The sequence below is a fragment of the Penicillium cataractarum genome (assembly GCF_028827025.1).
Source record: "Penicillium cataractarum strain IBT 29864 chromosome Unknown utg000001l, whole genome shotgun sequence".
In the NCBI taxonomy this organism is placed as follows: Eukaryota; Fungi; Ascomycota; class Eurotiomycetes; order Eurotiales; family Aspergillaceae; genus Penicillium; species Penicillium cataractarum.
The window spans coordinates 3,404,116-3,429,108 of record NW_026622737.1 but is presented as its reverse complement, the minus strand read 5'-3'; the positions used below and the strand labels follow the sequence as shown (position 1 = coordinate 3,429,108).

General features: G+C 49.7%; 8 protein-coding genes across 8 annotated transcripts; 4 read left to right on the top strand and 4 right to left on the bottom strand.

Annotated features, from left to right (window-relative positions):
- Positions 1–60: 60 nt before the first annotated feature.
- On the bottom strand, positions 61–1,417 carry N7496_001177 (glucan 1-3-beta-glucosidase; the record flags this gene model as incomplete). Its single annotated transcript, XM_056694108.1, has 7 exons — positions 61–395; positions 586–661; positions 729–754; positions 822–949; positions 1,019–1,139; positions 1,186–1,207; positions 1,262–1,417. 7 exons carry the CDS (start codon positions 1,415–1,417, stop codon positions 61–63), a joined length of 864 nt encoding a protein of 287 aa, XP_056560837.1.
- Positions 1,418–2,012: 595 nt separating this feature from the next.
- On the top strand, positions 2,013–2,546 carry N7496_001176 (uncharacterized protein; the record flags this gene model as incomplete). Its single annotated transcript, XM_056694107.1, has 1 exon — positions 2,013–2,546. One exon carries the CDS (start codon positions 2,013–2,015, stop codon positions 2,544–2,546), a length of 534 nt encoding a protein of 177 aa, XP_056560836.1.
- A 1,553-nt stretch (positions 2,547–4,099) lies between these two features.
- On the top strand, positions 4,100–8,067 carry N7496_001175 (putative ABC efflux transporter; the record flags this gene model as incomplete). Its single annotated transcript, XM_056694106.1, has 2 exons — positions 4,100–7,337; positions 7,394–8,067. The coding sequence occupies 2 exons, from the start codon at positions 4,100–4,102 to the stop codon at positions 8,065–8,067; spliced, it is 3,912 nt and encodes a 1,303-aa protein (XP_056560835.1).
- A 2,254-nt stretch (positions 8,068–10,321) lies between these two features.
- N7496_001174 (putative extracellular thaumatin domain protein) lies at positions 10,322–10,867 on the bottom strand (the record flags this gene model as incomplete). The annotated part of the gene is made up of 1 exon (XM_056694105.1): positions 10,322–10,867. One exon carries the CDS (start codon positions 10,865–10,867, stop codon positions 10,322–10,324), a length of 546 nt encoding a protein of 181 aa, XP_056560834.1.
- A 2,774-nt stretch (positions 10,868–13,641) lies between these two features.
- On the bottom strand, positions 13,642–16,983 carry N7496_001173 (Sec23/Sec24 family protein; the record flags this gene model as incomplete). Its single annotated transcript, XM_056694104.1, has 6 exons — positions 13,642–14,276; positions 14,335–14,526; positions 14,589–15,026; positions 15,086–15,429; positions 15,488–15,585; positions 15,640–16,983. The coding sequence occupies 6 exons, from the start codon at positions 16,981–16,983 to the stop codon at positions 13,642–13,644; spliced, it is 3,051 nt and encodes a 1,016-aa protein (XP_056560833.1).
- A 1,050-nt stretch (positions 16,984–18,033) lies between these two features.
- On the top strand, positions 18,034–19,923 carry N7496_001172 (uncharacterized protein; the record flags this gene model as incomplete). The annotated part of the gene is made up of 7 exons (XM_056694103.1): positions 18,034–18,090; positions 18,160–18,560; positions 18,610–18,725; positions 18,775–18,952; positions 19,003–19,647; positions 19,703–19,774; positions 19,827–19,923. The coding sequence occupies 7 exons, from the start codon at positions 18,034–18,036 to the stop codon at positions 19,921–19,923; spliced, it is 1,566 nt and encodes a 521-aa protein (XP_056560832.1).
- Positions 19,924–20,821: 898 nt separating this feature from the next.
- Positions 20,822–23,449, top strand: N7496_001171 (transcription factor domain-containing protein; the record flags this gene model as incomplete). The annotated part of the gene is made up of 7 exons (XM_056694102.1): positions 20,822–20,850; positions 20,902–21,033; positions 21,084–21,325; positions 21,377–21,459; positions 21,520–22,136; positions 22,186–22,356; positions 22,405–23,449. 7 exons carry the CDS (start codon positions 20,822–20,824, stop codon positions 23,447–23,449), a joined length of 2,319 nt encoding a protein of 772 aa, XP_056560831.1.
- Positions 23,450–23,535: 86 nt separating this feature from the next.
- Positions 23,536–24,258, bottom strand: N7496_001170 (putative 2-haloalkanoic acid dehalogenase; the record flags this gene model as incomplete). Its single annotated transcript, XM_056694101.1, has 1 exon — positions 23,536–24,258. The coding sequence occupies one exon, from the start codon at positions 24,256–24,258 to the stop codon at positions 23,536–23,538; it is 723 nt and encodes a 240-aa protein (XP_056560830.1).
- Between the last annotated feature and the right edge of the window lie 735 nt (positions 24,259–24,993).

Sequence of the window (24,993 nt, the reverse complement as noted above, 5' to 3'; positions counted from 1 at the left end):
CCGGTAGTGCTGCAGTTTCGAAAAATCAGTAAAGTCTTCTCTTTTGCTCTAAGAGCGGACTTACAGAGGATTTGTTCCACCGTTTTCCGAAGTATCCCACCCGACAGATACTTGACAACTGTACGCAGTGTAAAGATCACACCACTTATACGAGGTTCCGTCCCTGGTGTAGCATCCACCAGCTTTGGTCGGGTCGATCGGATCCGCTGAGTCAGGGATATCAAGCAAAAAAGCAGAGCAATCATCCTGTATTGGGGCGCCTTGCGCCTCGCACACCTGGTCAGGAGTTGTAACCGCATCGTCATTGTCTGGAGTATCTTCAGGGTCCCCGGAAGGCTCAGGCTCATCACGGGGAAATGTGTTTTTCCATTTTTGCTTGAAATAGGCTTCTGTCGCTAGCCACGTGTAGCTATCAGAATTGGCAGTTATCATTTTTGGTGGGACTTTAGACCCTGCGTATTTGGAGCATTTTATCCATCCATAGACTGAGGTTCTACTGAACCCAGGAACAGTCAAGAACATATCTCCGACTTTCATAATTTTTGTTAGTAAGATATTCTCGTCTGGGTTTCTCTTAGGACTTACTATGATGATCGGTCGGTCTGTCATGGAAAAAGTCCCTAGTGTTGAATGCAGTGTAATAAGTAGCAGGGTAAACATGCTAAAAACATAACCATATATCAGTTTTGGATCTGAATTATAGCCTTCATATAGCAAATATAACTCACAAACATTTCATGAAGGAGGAAATGCTCTATAGGTCAAGTCATGTCATTCAGAGAACAGATCTGATAAGTCCAAGGGAGTCTTTCAAGGCCTACCGCACGTGCGCAATTCCCAAAGATCCGTTGTTGGCTTTCCTTTTGCGACATCTTTTAGGTGCTTCCAGCCGAAGTAATCAGGACAGAAGACCATTTGTAGTGGGAGTTGTCGTGTGACATAAGCCATACTGTCAAAATCCGAGTTAGCAATTTTAAAAGTAACATTTTAGTTTTTCAGTTTATCTTTGATGACTGACACTCCTGCAGTTTTACACGTTCCTTCAACATCCTCACAGGTAAGCCATACTTTAGGATCACTGGTTTTGCCTTGAAGTAGGTCTCTGGCTGCTTGGTAGTTATCTAGAAGGTAGAATGATGCTGTTAGAACCCAAACGCTGCTATGCTAGGTTAAGGCGTGACGTACTCAAAATGTCATATTGTTCGCCCTAGTGTCACAATATCAGTAAGTCCAAATTTTGATATCCTCTTAAATAACTTACCACCGTCCAGCCGGTCCCAAAATACTTGATGAATACATCATTACTTCCCGTAACAGGGAATGTCGCTTCAATAAGCTCATCAACATCATTCAGTGCTCGATTTATTCTCTTCACCTGGTCTGCGGAGCATGACTTGTGAATTTTATCAGTGCTCATAGCGGGACGCAAGTTCGACGACCTTAGAGCCTGATTTCTCGCGTTCAATTCCAAGGCTTGGACACAGCTAGTCCACAAAAGAAGCCAGAAAATACCCAGCAACATCGCTCTTGGTTGAAATGGAAGATTCGAATAAGGAATAAGGAATAAGGTCAGTTAATCGGCACTGCGGCGGAAGACGCAGAGCCATTTATTTATGTTTGTTGGATGTCGAGCAAGCCTGCGTACACCCAGATGCCTAACGGCCGTAGTTGACTTTCAAGTCATGAGACATTCATACAGACTAGTACTGGGCCCATCAAATTGGAAAGATTGACGATTGATCGTGTGAGAATTCGGAGAAATATCCTTAGGTGCCGGCTATACCGTGTTACGAAGTGCATTTCGAAATTTACACAACGCTAGGTAACGGTAAATTCGACACCGAAAACGGCTACTTTTGACGCTGATTTAAAGCGTCATTTGGGACCTCAGCCCATGAAATACTTACATAATTAACAAGCTCGGCCCTCTCCTATCAGTCTTCCTAGGCGGGTTCAATAGTGTCCATACCTCACTGCATCTCCAACTACCCCGGACTGTTCATGCCATATACATGGCTTCCGGCATCCTTAAGCCCTTGGCTGTATTTTGCAGCCAATCTCAGTCACAACGGTACATTAAAACTATCAGAAACCTAGGTGATGCATGGCGCACCCTTGCTGAGGAGCCTATCACGGAGTCTGATCGGAAATTCGCTTTCATTGAAACGACATTCGATTTCACGTTGAGGATCACGAATGGGCTGGAGGATGCGACATCAGTTGAGGTACTCTCCCCATTTCCGCTGTCTGATCTGGAGCATTATAACGCCTGGGTCGATTGCTACAGCGGCTACTTTAAAACAAGATACGAAGACACCAAAGATTACACGGCGAATATGTTCCTCAGTGCCTCGGAGGAGGTCGCATGGAATGTAGCAGGTTACCTGCTTGCTTGGCGCATTGCGATCTCCCCCCAGATTGGAAGCATTCAGTACTCGACCGGCAATTCGAAGTATCTGTTGGAAAAGGGGAATGAGACGAGCGTCACTGTGCAGTCTTTGAAGGATCAAGTGGAGCTTTTGACTAAAGGAGAGCCCACAGACTAACAAATCCGTGGGATCCACATGTCTTTACCCAACTCAGTGTGCTCAGGGCAGCTGATCCAAGATGATATGAGGGGCTAATCTATTCTTTATGCGCTTGAGGGGCTGTGGAGTCGGGTTAGGCTTGTCTTCCGAGAAATAGGAACCTTTCGTTTCGTCGTGGGAAAGTCTCCATCTGCTGACTGTTAGAACTAAATGGTAAAATCCTTATGGACAAGTCACAGAGCCCAATTGAAAGTTGTATTTTCATATCTTTCCACGGTGGCGGGTGCTAATTCTCGGTGGCAGAAGGAACTGCCACTGGTGAACGAACCGGCCTATAGGACCCCCCGAGGTTCCTTATTTAGTAAGGAATCTATTTACTAGTTAACTATGTTAGTAGTTGAGTAGACTTTAGCCATTTGTGATCTGCAATCCGTCCAAATCCCTATCATGACTTACTGATACGGCCGTACGCAAAGTGTTAGTCTCGAACAAAATCATTAGTCCGGCATTGTCTCAACTATTACTCGGCTAGAAACCCTTCTTTGCGAAGGATTAGTTAACGCAAGCAAGCATTGAATTTATCGAGTGTAGCTCGGCCTCCGGCCTGCCGCCTAAATCGTCTGATTCCGAGGGTTCAGTAGCAAGTAGCTCCTTGTTATATAGAGAAGATGCGGTTAGCTGCGTAATCGGCAGTATACCCTCATCGGACATTCTGGCCTATGACTATGCCAGAACAAAGGTGATATCTTCAACCCCCTCCGTACTGCGTGCCCTATAATTGCTTCACATTTTAGGAGAGATATCAATCGGATATATAAATCGATCAAGATACGTCGGGTCGAGGCCTACAATGTCCAGCATATGTCGTGATTGGCCCTTATGCCAGATCGACGCTAGCCCACTCGCTATTGGTCGCCTAAAAGTCTACAACATCCTATTTAGGTAAGATGGAGAATTTCTCATTCGCCCTATGGTGTCTCTGGTTTTTGATTTTCGACTTTCATAGTATATAGTATCGTGATGTCCGCTTTGCTTTCAATACCCCTTCACCAATGAACCATCAAACGCCGTCGTACAAAATGAGCATCATCACAACCTCATCATTGCCGATCACGAGACCTGATTGGCCACTTTGAGTATCTCGCTTCGGAGGAATCGAAGCAAGGCGCCACGTGTGCTGAGTCAGGCAAGGTTGTAAAGGAACTTGACCAATCAGAATGTCTCCGGGCGACGGGTCAGTTTACAGTCCGGGGACGATGGTGGGCCGAAAGCACGGGAGGTTCCCCCCAAGACTTGGCTTCGCTTCTTGTCGGCCTGTGAAAACATCTTCGCGCCAGAAGTGAGAGATGGGGACTTCCTTCCCTCAAGAGTCCCGATGCTCAACTATTTCCTACGTTGGGAGGCCTTCTCTAATCTGCGTTCATTCAACTTCATTTCGTCGCGGCTCGCTCAATTGAGGCCAACCCAGAATTCGCTCTAAACTTTGCAAAAGTCTGGAAATGACGTTACAGTCTTAGGAGAAGCGGATTTAGGAGCCATCTGAGGTTGAAGGATCAGCACTGGCCTTTGCGATGGAGAAAGACGAAACAATCACCGATCTTGCGACTGACAAGGATACCGGCTTCGATGCGGTCCTCCACGATGCAGTGTACAACTTATCACTGCGCGCGGTCAATCCAGTGGACGTCAATGTGTGTGGTCTATCTCTTGATATCAACACTGCTCCCTCAATGTGGGAGACATCGCCATCGCAACTCTGGCGTCGCCTGCACGGTCAGAAACCAGAAGGTACTTCGAAAAAGGTCCTGGATGGTGTCAACGCGGCGATGCCAAGCGGCAGCTTAACAGCCATCATTGGAAGCAGTGGATCTGGCAAAACATCTCTCCTCAACATGATGGCTGGTCGTATGTCCCTCTCGCGGGCGACGGTCGCTGGATGTACAACTTTTAATGGAAATACCGATATCGACAGCGTTCGCAGTGCCTATGTCATGCAAGAGGATGTTCTTATCCCGACCTTGACTGTTCGTGAGACCCTACGATACTCGGCTGATCTCCGTCTCCCACCACCGACAACCCAGGAAGAGCGCCATGCCATAGTGGAGCAGGTTATTCTCGAACTTGGGCTGAAAGAGTGCGCCAATACCCGCATTGGAACGACCGCGCATAAAGGCTGCAGTGGAGGCGAGAAGCGACGCACAAGTATTGGTGTGCAGTTACTCGCTAATCCATCAGTGCTTTTTTGCGATGAGCCGACAACAGGTCTCGACGCAACCAGTGCTTTTCAGATCATCCGAACGTTGAAGCGACTCGCCCAAGATGGTCGGACGGTCGTCGTGTCTATTCATGCTCCTCGATCTGAGATCTGGAGTCTCTTTGACAATGTGATTCTTCTGGCTCGCGGTTCCGCACTGTATAGTGACCCGGTGAGCGAGTCGCTGGGGCACTTTGAGCAATGCGGTCATTTTTTGCCTCCTTTTGTCAACCCAGCCGAGTTTCTCATTGACTTGGCTGCTATCGATAATCGGACCGAGGAATTGGAAGCAGCATCTCACGTCCGCGTTGGAAATCTCCGCCAGGCATGGCAATCTCGGCTCAAACCAGACACAGAGAACGCTGAGAAGAAGTCACCAATAAAGCCGGCCCTGGAAGGCGTTGATACCGGTGCCATGAAGAAAGTCTCATTTCGCCGCCAGTTCCAAGTCCTCACCTCGCGAACCTTCACAACAACTATTCGTGACCCAATGGGTGTCGCTGGCAGTCTTCTCGAAGCTGTCGGCATGGCTGTAATCAATGGCTGGATCTTCCTACAGCTCGACGAGAGTCTAGCTGGCATCCGTTCACGACAGGGTAGTCTATACACAGCTAGCAGTCTGAACGGATATCTGATTCTGCTATACGAGACTTACCGTCTAACAATTGACATTCGTCTTTTTGACCGAGAACGCAATGAAGGTGTGGTTGGTGTTCCAGCATTCCTGTTGAGCAGACGAGTTGCTCGTTTCCCCTTGGAAGATCTCCCCGTGCCGTTGCTTTTCTCCATCATATACTACTTCATGGTGGGCTATCGGCTCGACGTGGGTCAATTCTTCATCTTCTTCGTGCTGACATTGCTCACGCATTACATCGCGGTGACATTTGCGGCGGTATCTATTGGCGTGGCAAGAAGTTTCCCGGGTGCGAGCCTTGTTGGCAACATGTGCTTCACGCTGCAGTCGTTCGCTTGCGGCTACTTTGTTCAGTCTCAGCAAATTCCCGTGTATGTGAGGTGGCTAAAATGGTGCGCTTACACTTTCTACATTTTCGGGGCGCTGTGCGCGAACGAGTTCATGGGCACTGGAGATTCAAAGATTGGTCATTTTTACGACTGTCCGTATTCTGATGACCCTCTTGACCCAGCGTGCAGAGAATATACGGGGCAATACATCATGAACAGTCTGGGCATGCCATCCAATTGGATTTGGCGACCGATCGTGATCCTGGTCGCGTTTACTCTTGGCCACTATCTGCTTGCGGGTTTGCTGCTACAGTACAATCGCTTTGCGATTGACATTGCGCAGGCTCGAAAATCAGAGGGCGATCCATCAGCAAAAAAGGCCAAGATTGCGATTCGTCCTGCAGAGGAGGCTCGCCGAGTGGCCATCTCGTTAGACAAGTACGCTCTGGAAATTCGAAAGCGACGACTGCCGTGGCAGAGTAAGCAGAAACTTCAAATCTTGCGTCCGATCACCGCCGAGTTTCAACCTGGAGAATTGAACATTATCATGGGCCCATCTGGCAGTGGCAAGACATCATTACTCAACTCTATTGCCCGCAGGCTTCATGGCTCCGCTAGCACACAGTACCGTGTCACCGGGCAGATGCTGTACAACGGGGCCGTGCCGTCGGAAAATGTGATTCGCTCGGTTACCTCGTTTGTAACCCAGGACGACGATGCTCTCATGCCTTCGCTGACCGTTCGCGAGAGCCTGCGGTTCGCAGCAGGCTTGCGGCTGCCAACATGGATGACGCGTGAAGAGAAGAACCGCCGAGCCGAGGAGATTCTTTCCAAGATGGGTCTCAAGGAGTGTGCCGATAATCTAATCGGTAGCGAGCTGATCAAGGGTATCAGTGGAGGCGAGAAACGCCGAGTCTCTATTGCGATTCAGATTCTCACAGACCCCAAGGTGCTTCTGCTCGATGAGCCGACGTCTGGTCTCGATGCTTTCACCGCGATGTCCATCATTGAAGTGCTACAGGGACTTGCAGCCGAAGGCCGGACGCTCATCATGACCATTCACCAGTCACGATCAGATCTGTTCGGCCACTTCTCCCAGGTTCTACTTCTGGCTCGTGGTGGTTATCCCGTATACGCCGGCCAAGGACAACAGATGCTCCCCCATTTCGCGAACCTAGGCCACGACTGTCCAAAGACGACCAACCCGGCAGACTTTGTGCTCGACCTGATCACAGTCGATCTGCAACAGGAGGATCGAGAGGCCATCACCCGCAAGCGCGTCCAGAAGCTCATTTCTCGTTGGCCCGATGCAATACCACAACTAGGGCGAACGTCGTCTCAGATTGCGACTCCGGCGGAGTTGGGTAGTCTGCGACGACAGATGTTGCCCTTCCGTGTGACATTCCCGCTCGTGCTACACCGATCCTTCCTCAATTTCTGGCGCCAGCCACCACTGGTGATGGCCCGGTCGATGCAGATCGTCGGCATTGCGATTATCATGGCGTTATTCTTTGCGCCATTGAAAAATGATTATGCAGCGGTGCAATCTCGTATGGGATTTATTCAGGAGTTTGCCGCTTTATACTTTGTGGGTGAGTTGAACTCTTTTCTTGCCTTCAATAATGTTAGATACTAATAATTGGTATAGGCATGCTCCAAAACATCGCAATCTACCCAAACGAGCGAGACGTCTTCTATCGCGAAGAAGCCGACAACTGTTACTCCGCTGAAACATTCATTCTGGCCTACACGACCATCGAGTTCCCCTTCGAGGTCATATCATCGCTTGTCTTTGGCGTATTAGCCGCATTCGCCGATAACCTCCAACGCAGCGCGCAAATGTTCCTCATCAGCGCCTTCAACTGCTTCTGTATCATCAGCTGTGGCGAGTCCGTGGGAATAATGTTCTGCACGCTGTTCTCGCACGTCGGTTTCGCAGTCAACGTTACCTCCATTCTACTATCAATCTCGACCATCCTTGGCGGCGTAATGAGTCTGAATGTCAACGATGTTCTCCAGGGTCTGAATCACCTCTCGCCCATCAAGTATGCCATTGCCAACTTGGCGCCGTACTCGATGCACGGACAAACATTCGATTGCACCCCTTCACAGCAGCTGGCGGATGGCAGTTGTCCTATCAATACGGGTGAGGAGGTGCTCGCGTTGTATAACCTGGATAAAAATGGACCCATGAATGTGATGGCGCTCGGGGTGTGCACAATCATCTATCGCTTGGTCGCGTATGCATTTCTCAAGGCGATGCGGTCGCATCGAATGATGGAGCGGTGGCGTGAGTGGCGGCAGTCGAGGCAATCAGCTTAGTGCTTTTCTTTGATTTTCCTAGTTTATACCCCTTGCTCATAGTGAAGTGTGTTTCATCTAATCTAAATTTTGGTAATAGTTCTACCAAATATTCGTTCATTGTTCATTGTCTTTGTTTCTGTGTGCATATTTGCCACGTGAACGAGCAGTATCTTGAAATCATCAAGACCTGAGATTTCTCTTTCGGTCTACGTTTTTTTTGGATTTCTTTCTCCTCGTCGGAGGCCACCGGGATGTATACAAAGGCCATTTAGCCGATGGCCACCACAACATAACAACGCCACCTTCCGGTCGGATATTATTGATGCGAAGTGAGCAAGATATCCAATCATCGGCGACCGGGTGATGTTTACTTTGAAGATTCAATTCGCCAAGATCCAGCAGTTAACTCTGGCATTGTGTACCTGCTTTCCGACCGGCAAATCTCACGATGCCCAGCCTATCCACAACGTAAACAGTGGTACGCTAGTACGACAATCGCCTTGTCCTCCATCTGAACACCAGTTTCAAGTGCAAATAGAGTCGATAAAGTTTTGCCGGAGCGGTGTTCTCGACCCTTCTAGTGTTGGCCCCAAGAATTAGCGAGTGCTTGGCGGAGGGGCAGACTGTCGACAAGAATTTACATACTGTATGTAGAGGGCCGGCAGAAGTCTATCGCTGAATTTCCAGAAATGCCGACTATTCTGGTTGACCCATTTAATCAATTCTTTTTGATTCTTTCGATGACCTAAATGCAGTCTGATTGGCGGAGCCAGTCAGAAAAGTATTGTGTTGAACGGTTCGCCCAACATTCAACACCATTGGAACCAAACTATCACACCAAAATGCATCCCCCTCACTTGGCTAACCAGCACTCGGTGTAATGTGGTCAAGCGGAACCAGACTTGAACTCCCAGGAACAAGAGCCATCCTTGCTTCTGAATGGAGCGTACCTTTTCCATTTCCCTTCTCCCGTCTTGTGATGGTGGGGCAGCGAGGCCCATCCAGAGAACGAGTTCAGGTACGGGGATGTACAGCGGATACTCCTACTGCATCAGGCACGATGTCCACTTGAAGTGGTAGTTCCAAGTTCCAATCAACGGAAAACCCTCGCTCTCAAACACCGCAGCCCACCCACGAAAGGTGCGAACAATAATGCCCTGCTGTAATAGGTCAGGATCCCGGCGACTCTGGATCGACAATCATTCGCTCGACCCTGGCCGGTGGAGTCCACGACACGTCGCCCTCCAGGCCCTTTAGGCCCTGAACAATGACCAACACACCAGGCTTTCCATCCGACTGGCGGGTACAATAGAAAACCACTGTAGACTGGGGGGCTCTGCGAATGGCGCTGCACACAAAACGGTGCGGCGGAGTGTGACCCACCAGTTTTTAGGGCGCTAATGATGGATCCACGAATCGGAGGCGAAGGAGGGGAGGAGAAGGGGTCCGTTAGGCTGGCGATCGAATCGGGGCTTTGTTCTGGTGGACTGGCGGGGGTGCCTGTCTATCAGTTGGTCTAGATTGAGTGATCGCCTCGAGTGGGCATGGCTGATTTCTCGAGTTTTTTTGGGGTGCTTGAGTTTTCTTGTCGGTTTTGTTTCGCGCGCGGTTCCACAGACATTCAAGGGCCAATGGGAGTTTGGTAGAGTCATGTTGGTCTTTGTTCGTGGTGAGGGGTTTTTGTTTCGGCTTTGGGTCTTTGTTCAGGGTTTTGTGGATACAGTTTGGGTATACCTTTGTTCTCTTCGAGTGCAAAGAATCGTTGGTAGGTGGAGGGTTGTAGTCGAAAATCTCGAGGTATTACTGTTAAGATGCGAAGTTGGAATGATACGTCCAAAGTCAATCATGAATGTCATCATTCAATCTCTATAAATCTATCTCAAATCATCCCCAATATAAAACTCCGAGAAGATCCTTGAACCTTCTCATATTCCTAATCCGGGGGTATTCAACGAAAAAGGGCATCACAATAAGATTCATCATAGCTCGTAGACGACGTCCTGCCCCGGCGGGAAATCAACCCGCCCATTGGGATAGATAGGCATGTCGAATCAACCGAACATGTTGGAAAAACAAGGCCACCGACTTGGGCGGAAAGAAGAAGGAAATAAGTTCGGAACGAGATACAAAAAGGGAATCACCAGCCCGGAAGGGGTTTTAGGCGAGACGAAGAGAAGAAGTAAAAGACCCTTGAAGGAGTGCTCGGGTCAACCGGCGAAGAAATGGGTTGCTTAAAAAAACGGTAACAAGAAAAGAATGTGGTTGCAACCATTTACTGGCCGATAGTCAAGGCCAGTCCGGTGTTGATGGGGCAGCCGTGAGTGGCGTGGTCATCAGTAGGAATGAGGTAGGCAGCATTGCAAGCATCATCACCAGCCTTGCAGACGGCAGAAGGGCAAGTAGAGGTCGAGTCAGTGGGCAGGACAGCGAAACCGTACTTGGTGAACTGCGAGTCGGAGCCCATGTCAATGCAAGACAGATCCCAGAAGATAGTGTCGGTGGCCTGGGTGTACTCGAACTGCAGGACATCGTTCTGGTTGGGGTCGGTGGACAACTTGATAGAAACACCGCCACCGTTGGGGTTGGTCTTCCAGGCCTCGCTGTAGGTACCGCCGTTGGCAGTGAGGGTCAGCATGGGACCGACGGTGTCGGTGACGGACCAGGCGTAGACGTCATGGCTCAGGTTGTTGGTGATCAGGACGGAGCCACTGGCAGGGGCGGTGTTGTTGCGGCGAACCATGTTGTTCATGCCGGAGGGGAGGGCAGAGGCCAGAGTAGCAAAGGCAGCGGCGATACCGAAAGTCTTGGTGAACATCATTTTGAATGAGTGGATGATATAAAAAGACCGTAGTTGGTTTTTTGTGAGGTTGTTGGTAGAGAGAGTAGGTCTGATCGACAGATCTATAAGGAATGCAATCGAGAATCGATCTCAAAATGAAAGGCAGGTACCCGGAGGGTATGGAAAGAGAGTGGTCTTCAAAAAGAGAGAAATGAGAGACTTGTTTGAAGAAAAGAGGGACCCTGATGAGGGACTGAACAGGGCCTCTTTATAAGTTTCGACAGGGTCCTATTCAGTCGCCCCGGATAGGTACCGAACAGAAAAAAAACGTGAGCGGGTCAGCCATGCAACGGGCATCCATGGATCGAATCGAGGAACAAGTGGACAAGTGGATCCCAAGGCAAAAAAGAAAGGAGTGGGGCAGGGTAGAACTAAAGGCGAATCATAGTTGGGACCAAGGGCCTGGTCTAAACGTCGCATTAACGGGATCTTTTTGTTTTCAATGGACATGGCCAGGGTATGCCTGGCAAATGGGAGAAATTGGAGATATAGAATCAAATAATGGGATAGATTCTACGATGTTAGCCTCGTATACCAAGTCACCTATTGCCTAATTTTAATGTGCGGTGTGATCGGAATCAATAATTGACGTGTCTGGTGGTCTATGGACGGACAACAACATAGTTACTAGTTAGTTAGTAGAAGTACGTGAGTCACTGAAGGAGTTGTTCGTCTGTTGGACATTTCTATAGTGTTGTTTAGTGGTGGGGGTGGACAAATAAAAAGTGCGTGACAATTGCCGCCAGCACGCCCACACCCATAGAACTCTGTCAGAGCCACCACCCAACCCAGCCGTGGCAATAGCCACTTCCCTCTTTCCTCTCCCCACGTCATCCCTTCCGCCCTCATCCGCGGTTCTTCCCAAACGATTTCTCTCCAGCGGCGAACGAGAAAAAAGGACTAAAGAAAAGTCTGACGGTTCGGCTCTCATCCCATGGCAACTCTGCTCGGCAGTATCCATGCTTTGACACATGCTTGCCCGGACCATCTCAACCATTGATACCCTCAAAGTTCCCCATTCTAGAAAACTCGCCCTTCCAGGCTCCCCCTCCCACGGATTCAAATCAACTCGACTTGGGAAAGCTACCAATATTCGGCCCTATAGTACTCAAAAACTGACATGCCCACCATTTGCCATTTGCCATGACAGACATACTAACTGCAAACAAGATTTCCAATTTGACTGGTAGTACCTTGAACCTGCATTAATCGGATATTCGCCGTCCACCAACTCCCGCGGAGCTTCTGAGCCTATGAGATGAGCTCGACATGTCAAACCCACCACACTCTTGCATGATGTATCCTCTCGTTCCTGACTATCACCGTGGCCCAATTCCACTCGAAGAAATTTTCTGCTTTTTTTGTCCCATTATTATTCTTCCCTTTTTTTTACCCACCACACGGTCCCTTCTACTCCACCCCCAGTACCTCTGACGTTGCAGGGCTTTTGGGTACCTGTCGATCGAGCCTGGACTAGGAGGATTGTGGTGGCAATGCGTGGTTTTTTCTGGCCCTTGCATTTTCTCCGTGGCTTTATTCTAGTTTAATATTATGATATCCTGAATGTATGATTCCATTATTGACATGTCTTTTCTGATTTGCTCTTAGATGGTCCATGCTTCCCGAAGCTGAAGACCCTGAACCACTGGTCCAGCTTGTTGACAACCCGACCTATCTACAAATCCACGCGATCATTGACTACACAAGTTAGTACGATTGTACGAGCTGTCAATCCATCATACTTTCTCCTCTACTAGCCTGCATATGCTGCCCTATCTCCGATCGCGCGACAGACTAACAGTAGTCCCAGGCTTAGCCCGAGTCCGTTCCGCAGCCAATGGCCACCTTAACGGACAAAAAGTGGACCAACTAGGCGATTAATAGTTACTAAGATCGCACAACACCGTTCCTCCAACCCATTCACCGAGGAGGAACTCGGAATAGGGCTTGAATGGGGCCTGAACGGGCGGCCCAACCGCCTAGGCTCAGGCTAGACGATCGTTTCCCCCTCTCTCTTTGCCCACCGAGCCCACTTTTCGACTTTCGCCCACGCTAGGCACTTCCAGAATTTGCTTTGGGGGGATTCTAGACCGACTCTTTGGGCTTGTGGGAGTTTATCGGACTTGTTTAGTACCTGCGTTGTGCGCTAACTTTACGGGGGATAAACTCTTCACCTGTTGGGCTTGGGTCTGGAAGGGCTTGGTGTGCCACTGCTCAAAAGTCTCGATTGACTTGGCTGCTTAGAAATTGAGTAGCGTATTTTGAATAGAGAATGATCTTTTTTTGAAATCATCGCCTCAAACATCGTGGTGGGCCGGGGATGGGTCGATGGCGAATTCTTCACGAAATGAACACAATACTCCTTATTCGCATTGTTAGGAAAAAGAAATCGCGGATCGAGAACGATGGCATGATAAAAACTATTTGGTATACTACTGTGTACAGAACGACCTCTCCAACTTCACGCCCTTCTGTGGCACTTCCACCCCGCCTGCCTGGGGCTCCACTCCACCATCACACAGCCACTGCAGTCACCTTCCTGCTTCGGGGCTGATTCTCTCCGTTCCATTTTCGTAGACAGGGATTTGGTGTGTCCCATACAGTCCGATTAGGCCCTAAGGGATGGGCCTGGAGCGGAGGCAATGGATGCCGGGAAAGGCCAAAGGAAGCCCGCCTGGCTGACCCCCGAGGTAAGGTGCCTAAAGACTATACCTGGAAGCCTAGGCCAGGACAATTCCCGTCCTCTCGCTACGTTACCACATTGGTGATCGCATAGCCGAGAGACTGGCCAATGTACTCTCGCCACTTGACTCTTCCTTCTTGCGGTGACCGGCCAACTCCAAGTTAATTTGCCGGTGGACATGCACCAGCCAGTCCACGTAGCTTTGGGCTTCGTTGTTCCGATCCTCTAGCAGTAGCCGGGCGAATTCATACTCTGCCCCGTCGAGGCCTTGTCGAGCCAATTGGATGGTCACGGCCTTGGATCCGCGCACCGTAGAGAAGTACTGCAACAAGTTCCGGACTTGGGCGTTGAGATGTGTCTCCAACACGGGCAACGATGACATGTTGGGGTTCAGCTCCTGGAGCGAGTTGTGTCCGGGACCGAACAGATCCTCAAGCAGATTGGGCGAGACCTGTGCATGCAGCCAGAGGAGAACGGCCTGACCGTTGTCCACAACGTAGACACCGCCCTCCTCGACCTTGGAGAAGCTTGCCCGTACGGCTGGCGGGACTTGGAGCTGACCATACTCGTTGGGGAAGCCATCTTCCGGTTGCATGTTGTGGATGGGAATGATACGGGGATACAGGTATAGAGACATTTCTGTGCAGCCGATTGACCGAATCATGCGCATATCGTGGACTCGGCGGTCGATTGCTTCGTTGCCACCTGCAAAATGAGATTAGCCAGAATGTCACATTTAAACAACTCTTTCCAATCTACTTACCCTTGAATGCCCTGGACTTTACCAGGCTCAGCATATACATTGAGAACTCCTTCAAATTCTCAGGCAAAACCAGTTGTCCAGGAGGGTGTGACCCAGAGAAGATCTTGCGATATCCACTGAAAATATCGACTGTCTTCTCTGAAATGCTGGCTCGAATGTCCTTGAGGCTCTTGTCGAGCGTCTTGGAGGCGGCTGTAGTGGGAAGTTAGCAATGAGACGAAGATCACTAAGCATTTGTTCGACACTTGACTGACCCTCTTTGGCGATGACTGCCACAATAGCATCCTGATCGACAAATTTCATCGTCTCCATACCACCTTCATTAACAGCAGCCACCACATTGATACACCGGACTCGGCGTTGGCCATCTGCAGAGGTATACAACAAAGCGGCCTGGAAGTGAGCATCCAATTTGGGATCCAGTTTCCCATCGTAGCTGAAGAGAACACCAATAGCCTTCTCCGCATCGACGCCGCCAATCTCAAGATCGGCACCCAGAGCGTGTTGTACAAAGTTGCCATGGTAAGAGGAAACTTGAAGACCGTTGGAGCATCGGACCTTCATCAAACACTGGTAACCGGTCTCTCGGGTGATAGCGTGAACCAACTCCTTCCGCACCTTGAGAGCATCGCGGGGCGAGTGGAAGTTGGAGTAGAAGAAAGTCTCGCCTCCAGTAAGCGCTGCCACATGACCTGGTCGTAGAGTTAGATTCTGAAGTTCTTCAATGCCGTCCTTAGCGGTCTCAACATACCAATTGTCGCCACATCCGTGTACGCGCCACCGGGAGACGCAATGAAGAAGTCCACGCCCACGCCTGCTTCGGCCATTTTACTCGCAGTCTTCTTCCATGCCGCATCTTCAGTGGTATACAACTTGCGCTCGCCATCGGTTCCATGAAGGCTCCGGTCATCGCGTTGCTCTGACAGCTTTCCAGGGCCGAACGTCGGCAGGCTTGCCAGCGCGCAGACAATTTTGCCTCCCGTTGGCTGCAGCGCCGAGAGGGCAGCATTCAGAGTAGGAAGCAATGCTGACTCGGTATTCTTGATGTGAGAGAAAATGGTGGGTATCCGGGCTAGAAGAGATGAAATGACGGATCTTTTTGCTCGTTAGTACCTTGACAAGCAGAAAAGCGATAGATTTGACCAGAACATACTTGGATTCGTATGGATCGACGAAGAGACCCTCACTGAGTGGCACGAACGGTTCTTCGAGGTCGGTCATCACCATCATCTGCGCTTGGTTCAAGTTTGCCTGACTCCACGTTAGCTGAATGCGCATTGTTTTGGTTGGCCGGGGCTCATTTACCGTGAGGTTGTAGAATTGGACTTCCTTGTCGTAAGTAACAATGCCAACCTTTGCGCCAGCAGGCAGCTTGCGCGCCTTGGATTCATCGCCCTCGGAGCCATCTACTTCCCCATCCTCGCCATACAAAGCTTCCGCGATACCAGCACAGACGCTCTTCAAGTAGCCACGATGTGACGACTCGCGACTGACATCGATCAAGAACAGAGTGCGGAGACCCACGGGCTCCTTATTCCAGTATTCCTTGGGCACCAAGAACTCGACTGTGCCCATCATCAACTCCGGTCGTTGCATACGATCCACACGCGCACCACTCGGATCCACAGGCGCGTAGTATTCGGCGGGCGTGTCATTGGGGAATGTACACATGTTGCAGACAAATTTGCTGCCACCAGCCCGGAATGACATGAACGGGTTGATGTATGTGCGGCACCGTCTGCAGCGTGGGGGACCGGTATCCCCGAAGTCCAGCACGGGAATTGGTTGTTCGCCAGGGTCCAGTGGTGCAAGCGGCTGTAGGATCATACCCAGAGGGAGACCAGTGGAGGAGAGGAAATCGGACGTCGAGGGAATGTTGTTGAGCGTCAAGCGGGCGTACTTTGGCGACGAGTTGCCCTGATCATGAGCAACGAACGGAATCGAGGCAGGAGGAGGTAGATGTCGATCCATCGTCGGGTAGACATGGTTGAAATAGTACTGAGCAGGTAGGTCTCGAGATCGGGGGATGCTGGGGATCTGTTCAGGGTCAATCCGACCTTGCGTGGCTACCGAGCCCGCGCCACTGGGCATTCCAGGTTGCGAAGTGATTCCCGGCGCAGAGAGCGCGGGCTGGGGAACTCCACCAGGAGCCACCGTGGGCGGACTTTGGTTCAAACCGGTGTTGAGGAATTGAGAGGTTGGTTGCACGCCACCCGCGGGGGGCGCTGCGTTGTTGAAGCCCGGTGTAGCGGCAGCAGCTGAGCCGGTTCCAATGTCATGGTAGGCATGACGGTGCTTCTTTCGGTGTGTCCTAGCTCCAGCATCGGTTGCAATTCCCAAACCACTCATCTGCGAGGCCAGTCCAGTCATATTGGGATCTCCAGCGGTACCTGCTGGTGCTTGTTGGGCGGCATTGTATGCGGCATCAGGGCTCTGGGCTTGGTAGGGCTGCTGAGGAGAGCCGTATGCAGGCCACTGATTTGGCGGAGGGTTGGCATGGCCGGCTCCTGGCTGTGGAGGAGCAGCACCCGGAGGGTAACCAGCGGCAGGGTATGGCTGCGATGATTGAGGGGGAAGGTGTTGTTGAGCTTGGGGGTTGGAGGGGTCATAGGCAGCCTGGCCCATTGCGTGATACATTGGGTCAGCCATGGTGGATCCTGGGCGAAAGGGACAGGGAGCCTAGTGATCAGCAAAGCATAACGGAGGAGGTTTAGAATGCGCTGTACCCCGCGATGTTGACGATGTTGATGATCGGACTGACCACCTTTACTTCCCGCGACGCGGGCCTGCGGAAATAAGTGGCTCCGAGGCTTCACGTGTGGAACCGTTAAAGTATACTCTGTACCTGACTGGAATTCACGACATTCTTGGGTTTCAACTCGATATTCTTTTCTCAATAGTTGCTCATTTGGTCAAGTCTTTCTTTTGTCTTTCATGGAAAAAAAATCTTGTACCCAAGATCACCCATATAATGACTTAGTGGTCTCATCTTGATCACTTTGTCGCCATTTGCCCTCCACCGCCATTCCACCGGGGGAGACACCAGCCATGTAAATAGTACCATTGTAGCCCACCAATGCATCAATTTCTTCCTTCCGTGCTAAGTTGGGCTAGTTAAGAGGCCGGAAGCCCCGTCCGACTGGGGAACTTGAGGACCTTCCGATAAGCCTGCGATACCGATGCATGTTAATCCCTGATCCTCGCATACTTTTTCAGTGGCCCATTGAGTTCCTCCATACCCTGTCGTTTATTCACGAACCCCCTATCGCTTGACTCACTGGCTCATAACCGAATCAACGGAGTCGCGCTTATCGGATTGCGCACATCACGACAGTACTCGCATATTCTAGCCCCCGTTAGGGCATCTGAATATTTTCTCGTCTCCCATTCATACCGTCTGCTCGCTCCTAAATCGGAACTTGGCCCCTCCATCTGGCGTCACTGCCGGACACCCAAGATACATTTTCCGTACAGTCCCTAGCATATATCCTAGCGTGCATGGTATGTCGCCTCCCTATTAATTATTGCGTGCTCCTATCTTTGATTTTTTTTTTTGCTTTTTCCTTCCCCTCAACCTTATCTCTTCTCCTCCTTTGCCATCCACTCATTACGATGGACTCGACGGCTAAAACCCTCGACCCAGATCGTAAATCAAAGGGTAGTTCGCTCACGATCCCTCCCCCACCAGTATCTCCACCAATGGCTACGATACAAGATGATGATGAGCTTTTGCTCGCCCGAATTGGCTACAAACAGGTACGTGCGCCCGCAGTTTCCCATGGATCCTGCGGGTACTGCCGCTAACCTTATTTCCCCGGTATCTAGGAGCTTCGACGAGAATTCTCCAAATGGTCCACTGTGTCCTATGCCATTAGTATTTTGGGAGTCCTAGGAAGTGTGCCTGCAACGCTAGGCCAACCTCTTATAGTTGGTGGCCCGGCCACGGCCGTATGGTGTTGGCTAATCGGCTCTTGTATGGCTCTGGCCATCGGTAGTTCCGTGGCCGAATTAGTGTCTGCGTACCCAACCGCAGGGGGTATGTACTATGTGACAAAACATGTGGTACCCCCCGACCAAGTCCCTCTCTTTGCTTGGACTCAAGGATGGTGCAATCTGCTGGGTCAGACAGCTGGTGTGTCGTCGGTCGCGTATACCGTCTCTCAGATGTTACTTGCTTGCGTCAGCATGAATTCGGATCTCATCAATGGCGAATACTCATATTCACCGTATGTGAATACCTTCGGGGTAACTGATTAAATTCTAACAAAGTCTTAGAACGGCTCTTCAGACAGTGCTAGTGTCTATTGGGATATTGCTTATCCTCGGCATCATCTGCTCGCTGACCACCAAGACCTTGCATCGCATCATCCTTTGGTTTGCTCCTATCAATAGTACGTTTCATCCCATGTATCTTTTATTTCATCTACTCACATTTAAAAGTTATCGCTACGATCTGCATTTGTGCTGCCCTTTTATATCTTACCCCAGATAAGCAGCCAGCCTCCTGGGTGTTTACTCACTTCACCGACGGGTCCGGATGGGGATCCAAGGTGTTTTCATTCTTCCTAGGATTCTTGTCCGTTGCATGGACAATGACCGATTACGATGGGACAACTCAGTTAGTCCACCAGTTTAAGTGTATCTTGACAATTCTAATAGTCTACATAGCATGTCCGAGGAAACACATGATGCTGCCGTTCGTGGACCAGTCGCGATCAAAACCGCCGTGCTAGTATCCGGAGCCTTTGGATGGCTCCTAACCGTCAGCATGTGCTTCTGCTTGACTGATTTCGAGGGAATCCTGAACTCTCCAACAGGCTTACCTGCTGCTCAGATATTCTTGAATGCGGGTGGGAGGACGGGCGGCACAGTGATGTGGGCATTCGCCATTCTTGTCCAATTTTTCACCGGCTGCTCGGCCATGCTGGCAGATACACGAATGGCGTACGCCTTTGCTCGAGATAACGCGCTTCCCTTCTCTCCCTTCCTATCCAAGGTGAATCCTTATACCCATACCCCCGTCAACGCGGTTTGGTTCGTGGTTTTCTTCAGCATTTCTCTGAACTTGATTGCCATCGGCTCAACCGAGACCGCCCTCGCGATCTTTAGCGTCACTGCTCCCGCACTGGATATATCATATGTATCTGTCATCTTGGCCCATCAGATTTATAAGGACAAGGTCAAGTTTATCGAGGGGCCGTTTACCCTAGGAAGATGGGGTACACTTATCAACTACATTGCAGTAGTTTGGGTGCTATTCATTAGTACCATCCTCTTCTTCCCATCGCAGCTACCTGTTACCCCTGCCAACATGTATGAGCCTCCTCACCGTCATCAAATTTTCGGCAAACTGACATTGCTTTACCAGGAATTATGCGATCTGCGTGGCAGCTTTTATTGCGATATTCGCCCTGGTTTGGTGGTGGGTCGCAGCCAGAGGGTAAGACACAACTCCCCGTCAGGATGAACTGGATAGTACTCACAATTCCTAGCAAATATACCGGTCCTCAGACCAACGATATTATTCACGAAATTCCGAGCGAAGCCAACGATGATGACTGTGAAGAGCCTGATGACTTTTCTGTTTAAGCTATCATTTATCATCCATCAGACAAGGCTTTCTGATAATCTACATTTTGATTGATTTCTGCAAATAGAATAGACGGATACGGGGTTAGAGAAGGAAGATTGGAGTTCAGAGTAATCTTTTCGGGTTACGAATTTCCATGAGGATTACACTAACAAATTCGTTTTGACTTCTACAATATTCCGAAACTTTGAAGCAAGAGACGTTAGAAAAACTACCTTCATCTTGTCTTGAGACTATAAGCTTAATGATGTTCTGATTATCCTCATTGATCTCTCGGGTATCGTCTTTTAACGCGGGCTGGGAATATTGGTCTGAACATCCCCGAAGATTGGGATTAATAAAATGCTGCTAAGGCTAGGTATAGATGGTGGCAAAAGCCACAAGTTCAGGAAGTGGCGGCATTCCCACTTTGAAAGCTATGATTCTCCCCAGCAGAAATAGCTGCTCTATTATTGAGCGCCTTGAAACGTGGATTGCATGTGGCAAGTGACACGCAGCAGAATGTGAAACTAGAAGTGCTTCTAGAAGATGACGTAGCTAATTAGATGCGGCAATATTCACTAGTGGGTCCTTCCCCAGACTGTCGTCAAAAAAAGCAAATGCTGTACATATGTACAGTACCAACTATGCACCTCGCGAATCAAGTATAGGTTGCGATTATCTCGCTCACATGGCATTGTCATCTTGGTTACCTGCTTACCTATCAAGGATGATCTTATCGCAATGGTTTTCTAGCCTCGGAGCTTATATTGTTCGAGTTCCGTGATTGGTGGTTTCCTTATCGCCGAACAGATCACGGGATCAACCCCACACTCTGGCCATCTTGTTCGTGCTTTCCCGTTAATAGCTACTTCACTTTCGGTCATTTGACTACTTAGTACGAATAAGTACATAGTCATGGATAACCGGAAACGCACGACTCGAGCGTAAGTATCAAAAATGAGGCTTGAAATCTGTGTCTAACATACTGCATCCAGATGTGACGAGTGTCGGCGCATGAAGGAGAAGTGTGAGGGTGGACCTCCTTGCAGGAGATGCCTCCACTTCCAGCGCGTGTGTGAGAAAGGGCCAGTGTCAAGGACACGTGAATTCAGGGCATATATTCCAGCGTATGTATCCATGGTGCACTCTTGGTGCAGAAAAGCGCTAATATACGCAGAGAACGAGTGGCCACATCTGACTTTCAAGAATTGATTGACCGCTCGAAATATATGGAACGTATATTGAAACGGACAATTGAAGGGATTCGACTTGATACAAAGAGTCTTGCCAAACTAGCAGATGCACTTGATGCGGACGGCGATAGTGCGTGTGTTGTAGCGTCGGACGCCCAGGAAGTGGAAGGATTAGTGATGGATGATGAAGCGTGTACAATGGATCCTGTTGGGGATAACACTACGCGTCAGTCTCTACAGTTCACTTTCTGTGTCACTAATTGCTGATTCTGTTTAGACTTCTCCGGAGAATTTTCATATTGGAACTTCTCTATGCGATTGAAGCAACATATCGAGCAAATGGGGGGATTAGAGAGTCGGGTACGCTCTACTCACCTCCTTGCAAACTCGAGAAAATGGTCTAATCATAGAACATATCAGACAAATGACTCTAGCCGGGGTTGGGACTTCCCACGAGCTCATCAGTTGCGACCAGGGCGTGACCACCTTTCCGCGGCAATATCATGCTGTCCCCCTCGTCCAATTGCCGAGTTTCTGGCAAGAAACTTCTTCAAATATGCTGAGACCCACTACTTCTTTGTTGAAAAAACTTGGTTTCTTCAGAGGATGAATCTTCTCTATGGCGACCCTAGCAGCTTCGCCAAGAAGGGAGGTGAGGTGATCATCAGCATCTTGCTTACTGTATTTGCAATCGGGTCCCAATATGCACATCTTGAATCTTCAGAGCACAGCTCGACTGGGACATCAAGTCAAAACTTCTCCGAGGAGGATATCGGCGCGACATTCTACCAGCAAGCGATTCGGTTACTACCAGAGATCATCGAACTATCCTCACTTGAAAGTGTCCAAGCCTGTCTTCTCTTTGGCTACTATGCACTACCTGTCGATACGTCGGGCCTGGGGTATATTTACATCAATCTTGCAATTCGGCTTGGAATGCAGAACGGCATGCATAGAAGGTGCAAGAACGATGCTTTTAGTACGACTATGATCGAGACCCGCAATCGTGTGTGGTGGACGGCATACTTACTTGAGAGGTATGCGAAGGCTTCACTTTGGGAGAGAAAATGTGCTAACATAGGCCAGAAAAATCTCCATCTTCCACGGCAGGCCTCTTTCAGTGCTCAAGGCCGACATTGATGCTACTTTCCCTATATATCGACCTGAAATGGAATTAGACGACACTCGCACAAGTGTTGCACGCGCTGAAGCTTCGATTCAACTGATTCACTTCTTAGAAGACCTGTTTTGTGATGTGTATGTTCTGATAGCCTCAATATATGGCCAAGACTAACATACCCATAGGAGCAATCTTCGAAGTTGCCACAAACAACAGATTTCCAAGATTATATCTCACCTCTTGGCCAGCAAAGCCGCACTAAAAGAGTGGTGGAGTGCCCTTCCCCAAGAGATTGTGAACAGCGACTTGCAGCCGGTGGCGCAACTTCGTTCAGTCATGCATTTCCAACTGGAATATTGTTTAGTTCGGATGTTTATTGGGCGACCATTCCTGCTGAAGAAAGAGATTTCGGAATCAATGAACAACTCACCAGCAGACTCGGAGCCCAGTGTCACCGACAAAGCCGCATCCTTAGATGGTACTGGCTTCAAGTACTCGTTAAGTCGCAAAGACTTGATTGATGACTGCATTGAGGCAGCGACGGAAGCACTGGGGATTTTGCAAAAACTACGCGATTGCGGATCAGGCCTGGCACGAGCTTCTTACATTGAATATAGCTCATGTCGAGCGTCACTTCTTGTGTTGATTGCCTACTCCATACAAAATTTCTCTGAGCAATTTCGAACCCTTCTCTATAAAGGGCTTGATATGATTCGAGAAATGTCTGCGGCTGGCGAGTCGGCTCAGTCTGAGGTATCTTTGATTGAAACGCTTGAGCGGGCACTCGCACGGCTTCATGCCGGCGTTCAGAAGTCTCAGCATGGTGATATGGTACTGTCTAATCGTCCCATCTCGGATTACGAGGCTTTCAAGCATTGGGGCGCTAGACTGAGAGAAGGTGCCACGCTTGAACCACCCCTCATTGATGCGGGTCCTTCTAGTCAAACCGAGGACATCGGACCGCAAACCGGCCAGTCTTCCGGACTTTACACACATACATATGACCGCATCGTTGACATAGACTACAGTCAGGCATCCATGTCTGTGTCCGATCGAGACATGGGGATGCTCGGTGCCCTTGATCCCATCATTGAAATACCGCTTTTCGGCGCTGAAAATACATCGCCCTCCGCAGCGTGGCCCACCTGGACTGAGACACAAATGCTGGAACAGTTCCTCACGAGTCCAGAATACAGTGCAGCTCAAAGTATGGACATTAACAGACACTGAAGTACTCTCCGAGGACCTATGTATTTATAACCCATGTACAATTCTATACATCTCATCTGATATCAATCTAAATTACATAAGCTCTCTCAGAGCGAGGCCGCAATGATCTTATCCGCCATCGCAGGCAGGGTGTCCTCAACAACCTCAAGCTCTGAATCAAAAATCTCGGCACAAGACTCCTTCTCATATACAGTGCAATAAGCACCCCGGAAGCCCACCTTCACAGCAGCCGTAACATCCCACATATGCGCCGCCGCAAACCACTTCGCATCCTCTTCCTTAAATTGGGCCAAAGCAGGTCTATACGCCGCCAGCGCCGGCTTCGCCACACCAGCCGTATCACAGCTAATAAAGTTCTCAAGAGGCATATCAACCCCACCGCGCTCAAAGTATCCACGTACACGCTTGGTGTCCCCGGTCGTCAGGCACCAGACCGTGAAACCTGCATCGCGTAGCTTCGCAAAGCAGTCTTTCGTTCCTGGGCGCAGCTCCAGCTCGGAGTACCCCTGTGCGCACTGGTCTCGCTCAGCTTCGGTAGCGAAAGCACGCGGGTCCTCGACACCCATCATGTATAGTGTGCGGAAGAAGAGGGCCGACATGACTTCTTTATATGGCTTGTAGCGTTCGGATATGGAGAGGAAGGTAAACTCCAATTCGGCTGCTGTCATCCAGGTGAAGCCGAAAGAGCGAGCTGTGATGTTTCGGGCTAGGAGGCGCTCGCCGATGACTTTGTCAATGCCATTGTAGAAGGCGTCGAATGAGACGCATGTACCGACCACGTCGAATACGACGTGTTTTTGACCGGTCATTGTGAGGAAATGAAAATGGGGTTGTTTAGGCGTTGATGAGGATGATTTCGATTGTGATCGTGGTGGTGCGGGGTTCCGCAAGAGGACGTAGCTTGCGTTGTTGGAAAGCAATTGAGACACGGAGACTTCGTAAGATGGTTTAGCTGGCTTATTCTGATCCAATTGCAAGGTTCAGGCTCAACATAGGAAGATAAGCTTCGTAAAATAATAAAGAAAGACCGATGGTCACGCGTACTGTTTCTCCCCGCACCCGAAGCTCCTCAATTACTATCGTGAGCTCCGGTCTAAACTATTCCCAATCGGGAAGGTCCGGTCCGGTTTATCTTAGCGGACACCGGCGAGTATCATCAACCGTCCAACCCCTATCTATCGAATGAGTAAACCATGGAAATAAGGTAAGATATCCTCTTAACACTGCTTATCGTTTTATCTGAGGCTCAAAGGCACTTTGCACAGAGTGGGCCGAAATGAGATAAGCCAATCTCGCCGGTTCCGTAAGCGGATCAAGTAATCCATCCATTGTGGAACGACATAGCAGGAGCACAGGAGGCTCGAGTCTTGGTAACAACTCAGCAATACATGGTGGGGGGATAGTGGTAGGCAGGTGTCATACAATTGTATCGAGGCCGTGGATTCTCCCAAAAACGTGATGGTTCAAGTGTCAGTCAGTGTCTCTCTTAGGAAGATAGACAATGAATTGACTGAGAAGGTCATGGAGATCGATTTATATACTGA